At 34.0% G+C, this 19,199-nt stretch overlaps 1 protein-coding gene across 1 annotated transcript in view; it reads left to right on the top strand.

Annotated features, from left to right (window-relative positions):
- Positions 1-18,941, top strand: part of LOC149808192 (microcephalin-like) — a 65,084-nt gene extending 46,143 nt beyond the window's left edge. The window contains exons 13-15 of the mRNA XM_089965596.1: positions 4,463-4,603; positions 8,676-8,763; positions 14,331-18,941. Of these exons, the coding sequence (XP_089821722.1) occupies positions 4,463-4,603; positions 8,676-8,763; positions 14,331-14,413 (312 nt within the window). The 3' untranslated portion in view covers positions 14,414-18,941. The remainder of the gene's footprint in view (positions 1-4,462; positions 4,604-8,675; positions 8,764-14,330) is intronic.
- Positions 18,942-19,199: the final 258 nt, after the last annotated feature.

The raw sequence follows: 19,199 nt of genomic DNA on the forward strand, positions 1-19,199 counted from the left end.
TCTGTCACAAGTGTACCACATACACCTTAGTTTTCCAAGACAGGATTAACTGGAAAAATCTGTTTTCTTTCTGTTTTTATCGCAATATATTACCTATATCAGTATCATAATGTGACATAAAAAGATCATTTGCTATGCTTTGATATGAAACTTAGCAATATTACATATTAATATCATAGAGCATAAATGTGCTAATGTAACACCATAAACTGCTTGGTACTGTTAAATAGCAACATCACGGAGCAGTGGATTTCAAGCCTTTTACTTTTGATCCAGTTGAAGAAAATTGTTTACACCCACAACTCAACAATTATATCTTTTTAATAGATTTTTAATAAAATCATAACATTACAATACATTTGAATCAGCAAGGCAACCCAGTGCCTGACATTCTACAACCCAGTACTGGGTTGCAACTGTACTTTTAAGACCACTGTCGTAGAGTGATTTAAAGTCCCTCATGTAACATGATAAATCGCTTAGCAGTATTGCATAGCAATATCGTAGTGATGTAAAATCCTTAAAATGATGCATAAATTGGTTAGCAATGTTACATATCAATGTCATTGTGATGTAAAGTCCTTAATGTGATGCAATAAATTGCATATTAATGTTAAATGGCATTGCCATTGTAATGTAATGTCCTTAAGGTAATGCATAAATTGCTTAGTAATGTTAAATGGCATTGCCATTGTAATGTAAAGTCCTTAATGTGATACAATAAATTGCATATTAATGTTAAATGGCATTGCCATTGTAATGTAATGTCCTTAAGATAATGCATAAATTGCTTATTAATGTTAAATGGCATTGCCATTGTAATGTAAAGTCCTTAATGTGATGCAATAAATTGCATATTAATGTTAAATGGCATTCCCATTGTAATGTAATGTCCTTAAGGTAATGCATAAATTGTTTAGTAATGTTAAATGGCATTGCCATTGTAATGTAATGTCCTTAATGTGATGCAATAAATTGCATATTAATGTTAAATGGCATTGCCATTGTAATGTAATGTCCTTAAGATAATGCATAAATTGCTTATTAATGTTAAATGGCATTGCCATTGTAATGTAAAGTCCTTAATGTGATGCAATAAATTGCATATTAATGTTAAATGGCATTGCCATTGTAATGTAATGTCCTTAAGATAATGCATAAATTGCATATTAATGTTAAATGGCATTGCCATTGTAATGTAATGTCCTTAAGATAATGCATAAATTGCTTATTAATGTTAAATGGCATTGCCATTGTAATGTAAAGTCCTTAATGTGATGCAATAAATTGCATATTAATGTTAAATGGCATTGCCATTGTAATGTAATGTCCTTAAGATAATGCATAAATTGCATATTAATGTTAAATGGCATTCCCATTGTAATGTAAAGTCCTTAAGGTAATGCATAAATTGCTTAGTAATGTTACATGGCATTGCCATTGTAATGTAATGTCCTTAAGGTAATGCATAAATTGCTTAGTAATGTTACATGGCATTGCCATTGTAATGTAATGTCCTTAAGGTAATGCATAAATTGCTTAGTAATGTTACATGGCATTGCCATTGTAATGTAAAGTCCTTAAGGTAATGCATAAATTGCTTGGTAATGTTACGTGGCATTGCAGTTGTAATGTAATGTCCTTAAGGTAATGCATACATTGCTTAGTAATGTTACGTGGCATTGCAGTTGTAATGTAATGTCCTTAAGGTAATGCATACATTGCTTAGTAATGTTACGTGGCATTGCAGTTGTAATGTCCATAAGGTAATGCATACATTGCTTAGTAATGTTACGTGGCATTGCCGTTGTAATGTCCATAAGGTAATGCATACATTGCTTAGTAATGTTACATGAAAATGTCATAATGATGTAAATTCTTTAATGTAACATGATAAATAACTTCGCAGTATTACACAGCAACATCAGAGGGATGTAAAGTCCCTCATATAACAGAATAAGTAACTTAGCAATGTTACATACAACATTATTGAATGATGAGAAAGTCCCTCATGGAACATAATAAATTGCTTAGCATTATGACATAGCAACATCATAATGTTGTAAAGTTCGCTTAACATTGTTAAATAGTCAAGTTATAGCATGATGTAAAATCCATAATGTAACTTGATATGTTGCCTTGTAATGTTACATAGCAGCATCATAGAGTGTCTTAAAGTGTCTCATAAAGTGATGTGAAGTCCCAGAGGTAACACAAAATCAGTAATGTTACATAGTAACGTCATAGAGTGATGTAAAGTCCTTAATGTAACACAATAAATCGAGTATCAAATTTGGTTGCATTTCACATGAAATATATGAAAATCACTGAATAATACAAATATAAAACTTAAAATTTCATGTTCATTTCAAATGATCACTCATATACAGTAAATGTTTGAAAACAAAACTCAGACATCTGATCTTAACATCAAATTTGCAAACTTTTGATGTCCAAAATTGTCAACGTATAAATGAAATGAATATATTACTGACAACACATGGTTCTGACATTGAAGAGATTTTGTTTTTGCAAAACATTTTTCAACGTGTCAGTTTTTTAGCTTTAATCCAGTTCTTGTTACTCTTTGTCAAATCACTCCTTCAAGATTGGCCTTTGAAACTAGAATATTATTTTTTCACCCATTTTTGTCTAGGATTTTAATATATAATGAATTTATGACAGTGGATATATAGTGAAGTTATTTGAAAGACAATAGACCATTCTTAATGAGATCCTCATGAATATTAATGTATCGCGAAAATGAGGCTATCCTCATGAATATTAATGTATCGCGAAAATGAGGCTATCCTCATGAATATTAATGTATCGCGAAAATGAGGCTATCCTCATGAATATTAATGTATCGTGAAAACGAGGCTAAGCTAGGCAGATTGAGTTGTCCAAGTAAAGATTCATGGAATAGCATCAGGTTTTAACACATTAACACCTGGTGATGAGTTTACATGGCAGGAGGTAGTAGCCTACAGCCAAGCTCTGTAGCATCAAGGTCATGTATGATACACTAAAGTGGGTGGTATTAGAGAAAGGTAGACAGATGTAACTCTACAATGATACCAAATAATGTGGAATTTCTAGTTGCACTACAAAATACAGAAGGAAAAACCTCTTTTTTTGGACCAGATTTTTTCTACCCAAAATTGGCCCATGGTCAGAATCCAATTTTGTGTCCGGATTTTAGACTTTTTGGTCTCAGATCTAAGGCAGACTGGTATGAACTGCAAACAGACAGATGAGCCTTTGCAAAAAGTAGGATAAGAAGGGCATATGGAATAAAGAGTGGTCTTGATACAAAAATAATGGGTCCGTTTAGCAAAAAAAACAACCTTTTGCTCATGCGTGAGCCAAATAGCCAATGAAAAGCAATGTTACTAACACAACTAGGCAGTATGTTATTGGAAGATCACCTGGATGTTTTAGGATGTATTCAGAAATAGCTTTCAAAATGTGTTTCCTACTCGAATTTCAGATGAAAACGATAGAAACCTCCATTGTTTAATGTGTTAAGCAATGTATGTTGGGTGTCCATCTGTAGTCCTGTTGCTTAAAGTGTCTAGAAAATAAAAAATAAATCAGGAGTTAAGTGCAATCATTAACTTACTACAATGATAGAATTTCAATGGCCTGTGATTTAAGTGTCCATTTTCCCTTATGTTTACACACATAAATATGTTTTGTCAACAGTTTCATTAAGTTTTATCCAGTCACACACACACACTCTCTCTCTCTCTCTCTTTTGTAATTTCATTCAACTTGTCCTCTCATTTTCATTTTACTTGTGCTATCTCTCTTCTCTATCATGGTCATTTTCATTCTACTGTTTCTATTTATTTTTTCACCGAGATAATAAAGTTCACTTTTTCTGTAATTACTACTCATAAATTCATAATCTCTGATATAAATGCGCTGCATGGAGGTATGCCCAGTTTTCGATGACCCTGTTTTGTTGAATGGGACATCGGGTAAATTTTTTAGAAACCTACCATTATAAAACACACATACATACCCTCATTTGCTTTATCGACAGAACCTATTTTGCATTTGGATTTCTCTTTATTACATCATTTAGTTGCAAGAAAATATGAACACGCCAACAGTCATCCAGTTTCTTATGTTAAATTCGGCCCCTCATCATGACGTATTGCAACAATGCATTTTCAATGAATATGGTGGAAGCTTACATCTATGTGAATTCTAGCACTGCCATTGCACAACGGAACTGAACAATATTCGTCACAATTTTTTCCCTTACCAGTATCAATTGTAGCAGCCATGGTTAGGAGGTAAAATGAAGATGGTGCCTAGCTTAGCCTCATTTTGGATTCCTTGACCCAGGGTCACATAAATACATGAATACATTCTGAGAATGGTCTATTGTGATCTTTTATCTAATCTTTCACTTGAGTATATGTATCTGACACATCATCATTTACTCTTGCAGATAACAAGAAAGACAAAAGAGCAGGGGTTACCTATTTCAGCTCGGGAACTGTTTGCTGAACTTGGGCACATCTTCATTTCAAACAAGACTGTTCCCCCTCGAAAACATTTAATACCCTTAATTAAGGTCTGCGGAGGACAGGTATATTAATACGTACATTGTCTCCTTTAGATATGTAAAATACTGAATGTTGGATTTAGTTATCTCAGAAAGTGTAATTGTACTTCACTATATATTTATACTTTTGAAGCTTCATTGTTTCCAGCTTTTTCTTCAGAAGAAAAAATGGGGTCATTAAGAGCCTGTCATTCCATGCATATTGTAGTTAAAGTAATTGTACATATAATTTGTGTCCCTCACCAAAAATACTGGGCACTATGCAAAGTGCTAAAACTGGCATTAAACCCATAAAAACAACAAACATGTCCAGTCCTTTAAACAAAATTTTACATTGACTTAGAATGGCAGTATATATTTTTTCCTCAATTTATAAATTTGTATAAATTTTTGCTGGCAGTGTGCTTGCTGAAGCAGCTGGGACTTGAAACTTAAACAGGGGCATGGTCAGTTCAGAGATGACTTTCTTTTGGAGACTGAGTAGACACATTGAAACAAACCCTGAGCATTCACTGTTTAAGGGAATGTAGGCATTTGAAAACGGTCATGTACTTTCATGCTTATGTTGGTGTGCCCATTCTCACCGACAATCATGGCTCCATCCCCCTCGCAAGTGGTTATATATTATATATGCGCTGTTCTAATTCTCACAGCAAAGTTTCTGTTTCTGGAGGTTACAAGTGACAGATTAAGAGTCATTGAAGTAGCATGCAATTTTCAAATTGATTTACAGCATGTACATCAAGATCCTAACTTTAGGACAAGTATATGCCATCAAAAAAATATTTCTTTGGGATTACCACTATATTAGAGTAACACCCCTTGCATTACCAGGAATGTACATGGCGTCTTTTTATTAATCATTCTCCACAATCATCTGATTATAATTGGAATTTAATCAATGTTAATAATAATAATAATAATAATAATGAGGACTTTGTGTAGTGCCTAATCATTAGCTCTAAGCGCTTTACAACATTAGACAACACCTATAACATAAAATAACATATATAATTATATTATTACAGAAAACAAACACCATGAAGTTAGATAATATAAAAACATGCTGTAAATATTTAAGGTAGTGAACATTATTAGGTCTTTAAGTTTGTTCTTGCAGTCAGAATAAGTGAGTTTTAAGAGCACTCTTGAATGGGATCACTGTGTCTTTGTGTGATGCGTCTCAGCTCAAGATATGCAGCCTTGCATATATTCATGACATGTTGGTGCAACATGAGAGGACTGTCCAGAGTGACACCTAGGTTTTGTACTGACTGTGTGAATTTAATGTTGGTGTTACTGATATTTATTGTTTGAGGTAAAGGATGTGACTGAGAAAGCCTTTTTGTTGTGATCAGAATGGCCTCAGTTTTATCATCATTCATCTGTAGCTTGTTACATGTCATCCATGATTACACATCAGAAATGCACCTCTCTACACCTTGGATAGTAGCATCAACTTCAGTTGGGTGGCTAGATTCGTATATTTGGGTGTCGTCAGCATACAATTGGTGAGACACTGGATGACGATCTATGTCACTTGAGAGCGGCTGAGTGTATAAAATGAAGAGAACAGGTCCAAGAACAGACCCCTGTGGAACACCACAACATAGATTAACTGGGCTGGAATGTATTCCATTTGAAGACACAATTTGTGTCCTGTTGACCAAGTAGGACTTGAACCACAGTAAGGCTGTATCATGAAGTAATATGTCATGGTCTATTGTGTCAAATGCTGCAGACAAATCAAGGAGGGTGAGGACTGTAATCTTTCCACTATCCAAAGCAGAGTGATTGTCATTAAATACTTTTAGAAGAGTAGTTTCAGTACCGTGGCAAGGGTGATATGCAAATTGTACATTGTTAAAAAGACTGTTTGAATTCAGATGAGATACAAGTTGGGATAGAACAATCTTTTTTCTAAGATTTTTTATATGAATGGGAGATTAGAAACTGGGCAGTAGTTCTTTAAATCATCATGGTCGAGTGTTGGTTCCTTCAGCAGAGGCTTTACAATGGGTTTTTGAAAACTGATTAACATAGATTAACTGGGCTGGAGTGTATTCAATTTGCAGATACAATTTGTGTCCTGTTGACCAAGTAGGACTTGAACCACAGTCAGGCTTTATCATGAATGCCAAATACATGCTGGAGACGGTGAAGTAATTTATCATGCTCTATTGTGTAAAATGCTGCAGACAAGTCAAGGAGGGTGAAGACTGTAATCGTTCCGCTATCCAACGCAGAGAGAATGTCATTAACTACTTTTAGAAGAGTAGTTTCAGTACTGTGGCAAAGGCGATATGCAGATTGTACATTGCTAAAAAGACTGTTTGAATTCAGATGAGATACAAGCTCGGATAGAACAACCCTTTCTAAGATTTCTTTTATGAATGGGAGATTAGAAACTGGACGGTAGTTCTTTAAATCGAATTGGTCTAGTGTTGGTTTCTTCAGCAGAGGCTTTACAGTGGCAGTTTTGAAAAATGATGGGAATTCCCCGGATGAGAGAGAGGTATTAATAACATCATTTAGTGAAGGTAATACTGGATCTAAGCACTCAAGCAGCAGTGATGTTGGAATTGGATCAAGTTCACATGACTTTGGTGCACTCTTCATCACAATTGTATGTACTAAATCCATAGGGACAGGTTCAAATGCTGCTAACGGTTGCCACTCAAATTCTATATCGCAACGGTATGGTGACGACGAGTCAGTTGAAATCGTGGTGTGCTTATCTCTACTGGTTTGTACTTTGTCATGGAAGAAATTTGCAAACATTTCTGGAAGGTCAACTGGAGAGAAGTTAGTTGGAAGTGGTGTAGATTTGTTCCTTGACATTAGCTTGTTAGTAATTTCGACGAGCTTTTTGCAGATAGAACTTTCCATGATCTTAGTAGTGCAGTGGGCTGATTTCGCTGCATGGACTATATTTGTGATATTCTTCTTAGCGGCTTCATAGATTTGCTTATGAATAGCGAGTGTGGTAGAAAGCCAAAGCCTCTCAGCTTTACGGCAGTCTCTTTTAGCAGTGCGAAGCTGGTCCCTAATACTGCTATACCATGGAGAACACTTTTGAATTGATAATCTGCACTTGATGGCTGGGGCATGTTTGTCAAGCAGGGAACGCAGGCAGTTATCAAGTTGTTCTGCTGTAGGAGGTAGGCAGTTTGTTAGGTTTGCTTAGGGACTGATACGTCAAGATGGCATATAATGCAGAGGTGATCTGATGCAAGTTCGTGGGATACCAGGGAGGAACGTAGAATATTATCATCAGGTCTATGAAGAATCCAGTCTAAAATGTGACCATGTTTATGGGAGGTTTGGTTAACTGACTGTTTGAGGTTGAAAACATTAATGGAATCTAGGAGTTTTGATGTGTTTGGGTTTCTGGAACAATCAAAATGAAAGTTGAAATCTCCAAGAATAATCAGGTTGCCACCTATCGAATTTCCATACTCCAGGAGATTCGGAAACTGCTCCAAAAAGAGAGATTCAGTCAGCTTTTTTTTTTCTACTAGGAGGAGGGCAGTATAGGTAGAAAAAATGGACTTACCTTTGTTCCAGTGTAAGTGTGGTTTGGACTAGTTCAAATGATGTTTGGTAGAAATTGAAAATTGTGTGGTTAAGGTGTTTGATCATGGAGTTCTTTGTGATGACAGCAATTCCACCTCAGCGAGAGTGGTGGGGGAACGACTTGATGGATTAGCCGGTGGGTGTTAGATCTGCACACTTGGGCTCATCACCTGATGTTTTTAGCCATGTTTCTGTCAGGAAAAAGACATCGATATTCTGATTGCTGATAAAATTATCTATTTCCGTGCACTTTTCTGGTGGTCCTACTGATTGGGCATTAAATAATGCAATACGTAGAGATATCTCTTGGATAGTTGACATAAAGGTTGATGATTAATATTAAGCAAAGAACACAAAATAGACATATGTAATATCTTGATGGTCAATGTCTTTATCTACTTATTCGCTAGTCACTAACTTTCAGACCTTTAATACAATAGCACACACACACACACACACACACACATATATTTATATTTTTAATAATCTGTACACTGTACAATATTTCATGTACCTCTAGGTAACCAATAATTTGTCCAAGGCCAGGCTGTACCTGGGATCAGACTTCCATCCAGATATTATGAGCCTGAAGCCTCTCTGGATTCTGGGTGAGTTTATGTTTGTACTGTGTGTAATGCTTCGTTAGCATGCCAACTCTCAGTTCTTACTGTCATTTTGTATTCTGTGTCATGCTTAGTTAATACACTAACATTCATTACTTATTGTTCAGTTGTCCTCTGTCCTGCTTCTTAAGCCATATAAATCTCAATTCTTAACTGTCAGATTGTACTCTTGTGTTATACTTGGTTAGCATGCTTGTACTGTCAGATTGTACTCTTGCGTCATACTTGGTTAGCATGCTTGTACTGTCAGATTGTACTCTTGTGTCATATTTGATAAACATGCTAACTCAGGTCTTACTGTCACATTGTACTCTTGTATCATACTTGGTTAGCATTCATACTATCAAATTGTGCTCTTGTGTCATACCTGATAAACATGTTGACTCTCAGGTCCTACTGTCATTTTGTTGTACTCCGTCATACTTCTTAAGCCTTGCTAACCCTCAGTTCTTATTGTCATATTCTTCTCTTTAACATTAGATTCTATTGTGATAAGCATTAACTTATCCTTAAAATAATTGTGAAAAAAATTAGTTTATTCTGAATGATGATAGTACTCTTCTGAACTTAATATCAATGCTGGTCTCTAGTCTATACTTAATATCCATACTGGTCTCTAGTCTATACTTAATATCCATGCTGGTCTCTAGTCTATACTTAATATCCATGCTGGTCTCTAGTCTGTACTTAATATCCATGCTGGTCTCTAGTCTATAATTAATATCCATGCTGGTCTCTAGTCTATACTTTATATCCATGCTGGTCTCAAGTCTATACTTAATTTCCATGCTGGTCTCTAGTCTGTACTTAATATCCATGCTGGTCTCTAGTCTATACTTAATATCCATGCTGGTCTCTAGTCTGTACTTAATATCCATGCTGTTCTCTAGTCTATACTTAACATCCATGCTGGTCTCTAGTCTATACTTAATATCCATGCTGGTCTCTAGTCTATACTTAATATCCATGCTGGTCTCTAGTCTGTACTTAATATCTATGATGGTCTCTAGTCTGTACTTAATATCCATGCTGTTCTCTAGTCTATACTTAATATCTATGATGGTCTCTAGTCTGTACTTAATATCCATGCTGTTCTCTAGTCTATACTTAACATCCATGCTGGTCTCTAGTCTATACTTAATATCTATGATGGTCTCTAGTCTGTACATAATATCCATGCTGTTCTCTAGTCTATACTTAATATCCATGCTGGTCTCTAGTCTATACTTAATATCCATGTTGGTCTCTAGTCTGTACTTAATATCCATGCTGGTCTCTAGTCTGTACTTAATATCCATGCTGTTCTCTAGTCTATACTTAATATCTATGATGGTCTCTAGTCTGTACTTAATATCCATGCTGTTCTCTAGTCTATACTTAACATCCATGCTGGTCTCTAGTCTATACTTAATATCCATGCTGGTCTCTAGTCTATACTTAATATCCATGCTGGTCTCTAGTCTGTACTTAATATCTATGATGGTCTCTAGTCTGTACTTAATATCCATGCTGTTCTCTAGTCTATACTTAATATCTATGATGGTCTCTAGTCTGTACTTAATATCCATGCTGTTCTCTAGTCTATACTTAACATCCATGCTGGTCTCTAGTCTATACTTAATATCTATGATGGTCTCTAGTCTGTACTTAATATCCATGCTGGTCTCTAGTCTGTACTTAATATCTATGATGGTCTCTAGTCTGTACTTAATATCCATGCTGGTCTCTAGTCTATACTGTTGCCTTAGTTAGCATTAGATTTTAAGCTACCCTCAGCTTATTGAAGAAAAGTTGTTAGTCTTAATTGTGGTTTTTGCTCTGGGGTAAACTTGATGCCTAAGACAATAAACTCTTACTTTAAAATCATGTGTTAGATACACGAAGAGTCAAAAACTTTCTGACACACTTGAAATTATTCAGTAGAAATGTACTGACAATGACATGAAAGTACTTATTAGAAATGTAATGACAATGACATGAAAGTACTTATTAGAAATGTAATGACAATGACATGAAAGTACTTATTAGAAATGTAATGACAATGACATGAAAGTACTTATTAGAAATGTACTGACAATGTCATGAAAGTACTTATTAAAAATGTACTGACAATGACATTGAATTTCTCAGGGCTGTTCGTGTAAAACATACATGGGATCCAGGAATATCACTTTCAATTTGCAGTAGTCACCCATAGATGCAGTTCTGAATTTTGTATCATTTTTTAATTTTTTGAATAATTGTAGTACCCAGGTATATATTTTAAGAATCTGCTTTTCATGGGTACAATGTTTAAATTGGAACAAACCTAAGTAGGAATGTACTGACTTTAACATGAAGTTCCTAATTAGAATTTACACAACAGTATTTTTTATATTATCAATTATATCATGAGACATGGTCTTTTTTAAAAAAAACACTCCAGTGGCCTAGTGGTTAGAGCATTCGCTTGAATGCGGTAGGTCATGGGTTTGATCCCAAACCGAGTCATACCGAAGACTTACAAAATGCTACTAACAGCTGCTTGGCGCTCAGCATTAAGAGTTTAGTGCTAGGACTGGTTGGCCTGGTGTCAGGATAATATGACTGGGTGGGACATCATACTACATGTCTGCGACATGATGCCCCAGTGCTAGACATCACTATAAACTGTCACACTGCAGACATCGTAGCAATATGACTGAAAAATTGTTAAAGCTATGTTAAAAATCCAGATCACACACACACACACTTTTTAAAAAAAAATATTTATTCCATATCCAACTTGCAAAACAAAGAATAGAACTAAAAATAATAACAATACAATGACAGCAGTTGTTTACTTTCAGTTTGTTTTATTTTGTACTTGACCATGTCCAAAATCAAGCTCATGTTGTTCCTGACTAGTGACAGTTTGCAAAGAAATTTTATTTTTATTTCTGAGTGAAGGATAAATATTAGAATCATTATCTCAAGCTGAGTGAAAGACACTGGTATTGTTTCACATAAGTAGATCTGGTGTACTTAATGATTGGCACATGCTTCATTATAATTTTAGTAACAGACCTTCTAATTATAACTAAGATTCTTCTAGAATGAACTTTTGGCCCTCATCTGGGTCATTCTTTTGTCTTAGTTTTTTATATAATCTTGTTTACTGGAACAATTATTTATTTCTGTGATAACATCTGTGCAAAATTCATTTATATTGTTGTATTCAGATTTTAATTATTTATTATTTTCTGGAAATAGATAGTGCTCAATTGTATTCTTGGAAAAAGACATTAACAGGGAATTGTATTGAATTCAAACAAGGAAACTCTGGATTATATTACTGCAATTCAACAAAAGACTGTTGGCACATGAATACAATTCAGGCCATTATTACATTAGTAAATTAGAAACTACTGGCCATACCAGGCACATCAACACCTTCAGCATTGGAAAGTATTTGAAATACCACTAAAGATTATTCAGAACTATATTCATTAGGACATGTGTTAGAAATTATATGATTATTGGTGATTCAATTCACAATATCATAAGTTCTTTTTTTACATTTTCAATTTGTATTCTGGGGAAGTAAATTATATGTTGAATTTTACAAAGCTTGTTGCTTCTCACTCATTTCTATTACTTTTTTTAAGACCATGGAGTCATAATAAATTCATCTGGTTATGTTTGTATATTCTAAGTTATGTTAAATAAAATTGGTAGCAATCACTTTCACTTAGTGAGATTTAGGAAACATCCACTGTTTATGCACAGTAAGCTATTTTTCCATGAGTTTACTGTTGATATTTAATTGAATTGTCTTAAAATACATCTTAACTGTTTTCTTCATATTTTAAAGATAACATTTGTTCAGATAATTCATCACTTCAGTCTACTGAACTAATTTTTGCAATCACTTGCTTGAACAAGCTGTATGAAAGGGAAAAAAAGCCTTACACATGAGCTGTTTATTTGTATTTTATCACAAGGGCTACAAGACAGTGTTTATTTGTATTCTATCACAATGGTTACAAGGCAGTGTTTATTTTTGTATTCTATCACACTGGTTACAAGACAGTGTTTATTTGTATTCTATCACAATGGTTAAAAGGCAGTGTTTATTTGTATTCTATCTTTACTTACAACACAATAACCTATAAAATTCACATGGGAATCTCCAAAACCCTGACCCTGATCAACATATTTACCACTTCTTGTTTACCTGAATAATAATTTGGTTTATAAGCTCATACGCATAGAGTATAATGAAGCTATTTTTAGTTGTTTACATAAATGGAATTGAATTTCTTTTAAAACATCAGTCAGGTCAAGCAGAAATGAACTCAGTTTTGGACAAGGTCAAGTCCAGCATACAGTGTTACATTACAATAATATGTAATGAAAATTTAAAAACTTTGGAAACTAACAGACAAACAATTAAACTAAATATACATAATAGTATTCTATCACAATGGTTACAAGGCATTGTTCATTTGTATTCTGTCACAATGGTTACAATGCAGTGTTCATTTGTATCACATAGGTTACAATGCAGTGTTTATTTGTAATCTATCACAATGTTTACAAGGAAGTGTTTATTGTATTCCGTAACATGGTTACAAGGCAGTGTTTATTTGTATCACATTGGTTACAATGCAGTGTTTATTTGTGTTTTATCACAATGGTTACAAGACATTATTTATTTTTTATTCTCTCACTATGGTTACAAGGCATTATTTATTTATTTGTATTCTATTGCAATGGTTACAAGGCAGTGTTTATTTGTATTCTATCACATGGCTACAAGGCAGTGTTTATTTGTATAACAATGGTTACAAGGCAGTGTTTATTTGTATCCTATCACATGGCTCCAGGGCAGTGTTTATTTGTATAACAATGGTTACAAGGTAGTGTTTATTTGTATCACAATGGTTACAAGGTAGTGTTTATTTGTATTCTATCACATGGCTCCAGGGCACTGTTTATTTGTATAACAATGGCTATTGTAATATAAACTAGGTCATTGTAATATAAACTTGGCTATTGTAATATAAGCTTGGTCATTGTAATATAAACTACAACATTATAATATAAACTAGGTCATCTTAATATAAACTGTCATTGTAAAAAAAACTTCTTGGTCACTGCAGTATAACTAGGTCATTGTAATATAAACTAGATCACTGTAATATATAAACTAGGTCACTGTAATATATTAGCTAGGTCACTGCAAATTTTACAAAAATGGCATTTGTAATCATTAGGAGAAATAGACCAGGGATCATCTATGGGGTAGGTATTGCGTTAATTTTGTAAAGCTCTGCAGAGTGCTGCTAAGCTTCTATCACAGTAATATTTAACCCATTCTGACATGTAATTACATTATATCAAATCAGGTGTGTACCTTTGCTGTAGAACCCTTGTACAACCAACTTGTGCAATGGTATGTGTTGCTACACTGTTAGACTATACTTATAATCTTTGTTTCATTAATGCCAATCTATTTTTTCTTGAGATTGCTTTAGCGTAGGCATTATGTTTTGAAGTTACTAAGACTTGTCTCTATTTACAATTTGCAGACTGTGTAACAGAGGGTAAGCTTTTGCCAGTGGACAGATACACATCGGACAAACCAAAGAGAGAGAATAGTCCTGTCTACTGACCAACAGGAGGAAATACACATTGTTTTAAGCATTCACTGTGAGAACAAGTAAATGGCAGATTCAAATAAAGGGAAGGATTTCAACACTCAAAGGAAGAGATAGGATCATCAGGGATGGTCCTGGCTTTTAAAAAGTTGTCGTCAAAAACATCAACAACCTCAATATGTTGTTGACAATTTTTAAAACTTGTTACCAGAACAATTAGTGAATATTTTTCCAAGTCTATTAATGTAATAGGTAATGAAAATTGAAAAAGATGAGATAGTTATTACTTTATTGACAACAAGCAATACAGCCATAATATTACAAAATAAATCATTACATGACTGTTCTGTGCTACTGCCATGGCCTTTGCATCTCACATCATCGTTAGTGCATGACTGTTTTCATCAGAAATAAATGCATTATCAAATGTAAAATATCTACTTTCCTGACATCTACAGTCTCTCTTTTTTTTAATAGAAACATCAGCTATTAAGCAAATCTATATTATGTATATTATTTTCCAAATAATAGTTTTGTAAGGAACTTTAGTTAATGACATTTTAATACTAAAACCCTATTATCATACTTCGCAATGTACGATAAGTGACATATAATGCGACCGTTGATTTTCATGCATTCAGGAATTAAATGCCCCCCATCATGGCTAGCTTCATAAAGTATATCTCCGTCAACCAGGAATTCAGACATTTATTTTTGCCGTGCTTTACATGCTTTGCTTGTAGTGAACTGCTTTCTAAATCACAAGAATGATCACTGAATGCTGTAGATTTTTTCTCAACAAGCAAACTAGGCTCTTCATTCCCACAAATGTAACTTACATGAGTCAACACCTGGCATTAACGTACCCTATATATTAGCATTAATTACCATCATTAAACTACAAGAAGGAATGAAGAAATATATCACAGAACATATGTGCTCTTTCCAAATAATTCGGAATAAATATGTTATATAGTAAACAGTGTTACATGCATATATGAGTTATCAGTAAAGAAATAAGGTGGGGTACAAGAGGTGGAAAATAGTTATCACATGTATGGTAGCTTGAGACCACATTTGAACTGTTAATATAAATTCACACCCATTTTAGGCATTGTTAGTTATAACAAAAAAAGGACACTGTTTATTTGTCAATCAATTGCTAGCACTTTCACTCACTGTAGAACAAGCAGTTTCTTTGAAGTATGTCGAAAAGGCTTGAGTCTAACCTTAGCTACTGTGCAGTTTTGAGCTGACCAGAATATGAAATGGGGGCACATTGGGGCTGGGAGATAATGAACTCTACAGGGAGAAACAGTGTATCTTTTGAGAATTTCATGTTTATTGGACCCGAAAAATCTGAATATTTAATGAAAACGATGCTTAAATATGCTGCAAAAAACTTCCTGATGCTAGGTCCGAATCTGTGTGTTTTCAGATTCAATCTCCCAACTTTGTTTTTGAAAAGATTTGTCTTTTGCATGACATGCTAGAATAATTGATTGGTATTGACTAAATTGATTCAACGACTATTTGAATTTCTTTGGAAATCTTTCTGTACATTTGAAACTTCAACACAGAAGGGGCATTTTTCTTTGGAAAGTATTTGGATTCCTTGGAACTATTGGAATTGAAAGGACTTTTAGGAAATAGGAATTAATTCACCATGCTGTAAGTTAATTTAATTCTTTCCCTCCCATATTTTGAGAAATTATTTTCAATTATGCAAAACTTGTTTGTTTTGCTATTTCTTGTTGCGTAGTTTAAGTCCCTAGAGTCATAACCTGTTTGGTGACACACTCCTCCTTCAAAATATCACAACCAGTTGTAAATGAATTGATGACTTGTGCCTTGATACATATATCACAGAATATCTGCTTTAACTTTCTATCATCTCAGCCACAGAGTCCCAAGTTTCCAGCTGTTGAGAAATTTTCAGGAACTTTGACCCATTCATCATGATGTGGTGAAGCATTACTACCATCACTACATGTAGATGATGTTGGACTGTCAGGTATAACAGGTTAAGTGACTGTGTTGTCTGATAAATTTGCTCTAAATCCAAATGATGTTAATTTTCTTAACTTACTCTTAGGATGAGATGATGAACACGCGACGTCTGACTTATGTTTACCCATAATGAAGTTGCACTGTTAACAGTATATAATTCTGATTGAGATTTTCTCCCATTTGCTTTGTATTTATACACAGCAATTGGTACTTCAAAGGTAATCAGTTTTCTCTGAAGCTTCAGCCAAACTATTTTATTGGTATATTTAATATAAAAAAAAAAAAACGATTAGCCGTTGTTCAGTTAATTGTAGCTGTTTCTGTTCATGGCTTCAGAGGTCGGTCGACTGTAGGTATAGTCTGGTAGCATGATTGAGTGTATCACAGCATACAGTACTTGGGTCAGATGTCAACATAAGCGGATTATGATGTAACAATGCACTGTAAAGATGGGTTTGTCAATACGAACAAAAGATTTGTTTGCATAACAGATAGATTCCAGTGCATTGTGTATCCAAGTTTGTGGCTTCCTTTCATGGTCCCTTTGAATGTCTCCACTTCAGATCCATGATTGTATGTACAAATTAAACATCCCAAAAGGTTGTTGCCCAAAAATCGCCAGATGGTATATTTTGTCACCAATCAGGGGAAAAAAAATCACAATTTGCAACATTGTTGAAGCCCAGGACGATCCTTGGTTTATAATATATTAATTCTGACATGTACTTGGGATATAAGAGGATAGATGAGAAAATGGAGACTAATTGAGAAAAAGAACTTCTGTAATTAATGTATCATTTGTTTGAGTCGCATGACGTGTATAGTAACCGTACATTGGTTTGGAAGGGAATGACTGATTTGTCCAAATTTATATTTAAAATGCCAGTATTAAATTTTCAAGCCCTTTTCAATGGGCGATGTATATAATGTTTGAATGTTCTTCAGTAGTTGCATATGTATGTATGTATGTATGTGTGTGTATATATATATATATATATATATATATATATATATAGTGTGTGTGATGTGTGTGTGTGTGTAATCTGTATATTCCTTTTTATTTTTCATCTGTGTTACTGTATGTATGTATGGTTGTGTATCATCATCCCCCGTTTTTATATCTCATAACACTGATCATTCTTTTTAGTATATCAATTTTTCATTTCAAATAAACTTATAAAACTTTTTGTTAATTGACATATAAAATCTTAAAGGATTAGGCAGACACAGAAGCAAGTTGTTTAATTTGGCAGTGTGAGATCTTTTAGTACTGCTGTTTGCCAAAAAGAGTACAAATTCTTTTGTACCATTGACTCAATATTTTTTTCTTGTAATATGTTTTCATAGTTGATAATAAGTTTCAGGCTTGAGTCTGTGCAAAATGTGTATACCTCAAACTTTAAAGGATTCTTGTTCCCAAATGAGAATAGAATCTCTGTACAATGTTTACCAACTAATTTTCATGTTCCCAAAATCAAATAAAGTATCGATTTATCTTGATTTCTGTAAAGGCTGGAGATTAGAGCATAGAACAGTAATACATGCAGAGTACTGATTAAAGGCTGGTGATTTGAGCATATCACTAATTCATGCAAGGTACCGTTTAAAGACTTCTGAGTAATTTAAAAGATATTGAGGTGTCATCAGCATATGGCAAAATAAAAGAAGTGTTTCAAATAGTTATTGTCAGTAAAGAACATGTTTGTTATTTACAACCAGGTTTATGGAGGCAATGTGTTTCTTACAATAGTACATCCTACATGTTATATGAAAGGAGTCAAATGACAGGTGTAAGTTGTTTATTACTCTAATGCATGTTTCATCCTGTATGAAAGGAATCAAAAGGATGTGTGTAAGTTGTTTATTACTCTAATGCATGCTACATGCTATTCTGAAAGGAGTCAAAAGGACATGTGTGTTTATTACTCTAATGCATGCTTCATCCTGTATGAAAGGAATCGAATGGCATGTGGAAGTATTCAATATATTATTTAAGTGATATTTGCTATAACATGATTCTATTTTATTGATTCTTTATTAGTATTGTGTGGGTGGAGCCAATATTAAACTTTATTTCAGTTTGTGACAGGAACAACTCAATAATATTGTGATTTTGAATTATATTTGATTGTTATGATGTCTAACATACTCCATTTTAATATGGTCTTGCCTGAGATTATATAAAACACAGTTTTTGTCAGGCCTGCCTTGGCAGATTTTGTAAAGCCTTCATTGGCTGTTTTTATAAAGCTGGCCTTGGAGGCATTCGTCAAGCCTGCCCTGGGTTCTTTTGTTATGCCTGCTTTGGCAGTTTTTGTCAATCCTGCCGTGGTTTTTTTTGTCAATCCTACCTCATCAATTTTTTTTGTTGGGGGGTAGATCAACATAGCAGTCAGATTTTTCATCTATGTGCATGTCTTTCTGACTTGTAATCCCTCCTTCTATTCTCACCCTAGTTTAATGTCAGTCTTAAACCGTTTTTATTTTATTAAGCTCAGTGTGAAACTTTTAAACTTTATAGTTAAATAAAAGGTGGCCTCAACAAAATAGAGTCTGTTGTTTTGTATCATACATCCAGATTGTGTATCATAGATTTCAATATAATTGTGACTTTAAGTACATAGTGAAACCTACCTAATAATAGATCACTATACAATTGTAACCATCAAACTGTAGTTAATGTAATTTTTATGCAAGAAAAAATAATTATTTTTTTTCTGCATATGAAATAGGTACAAATATTATTTGGAGTACTGTCTCTACATGAAAATAAGTGGTTCAGACTCAGAC

The sequence above is a fragment of the Sinohyriopsis cumingii genome, chromosome 1 (assembly GCF_028554795.1).
Source record: "Sinohyriopsis cumingii isolate HCF-2022 chromosome 1, ASM2855479v2, whole genome shotgun sequence".
Lineage (NCBI taxonomy): Eukaryota > Metazoa > Mollusca > Bivalvia > Unionida > Unionidae > Sinohyriopsis > Sinohyriopsis cumingii.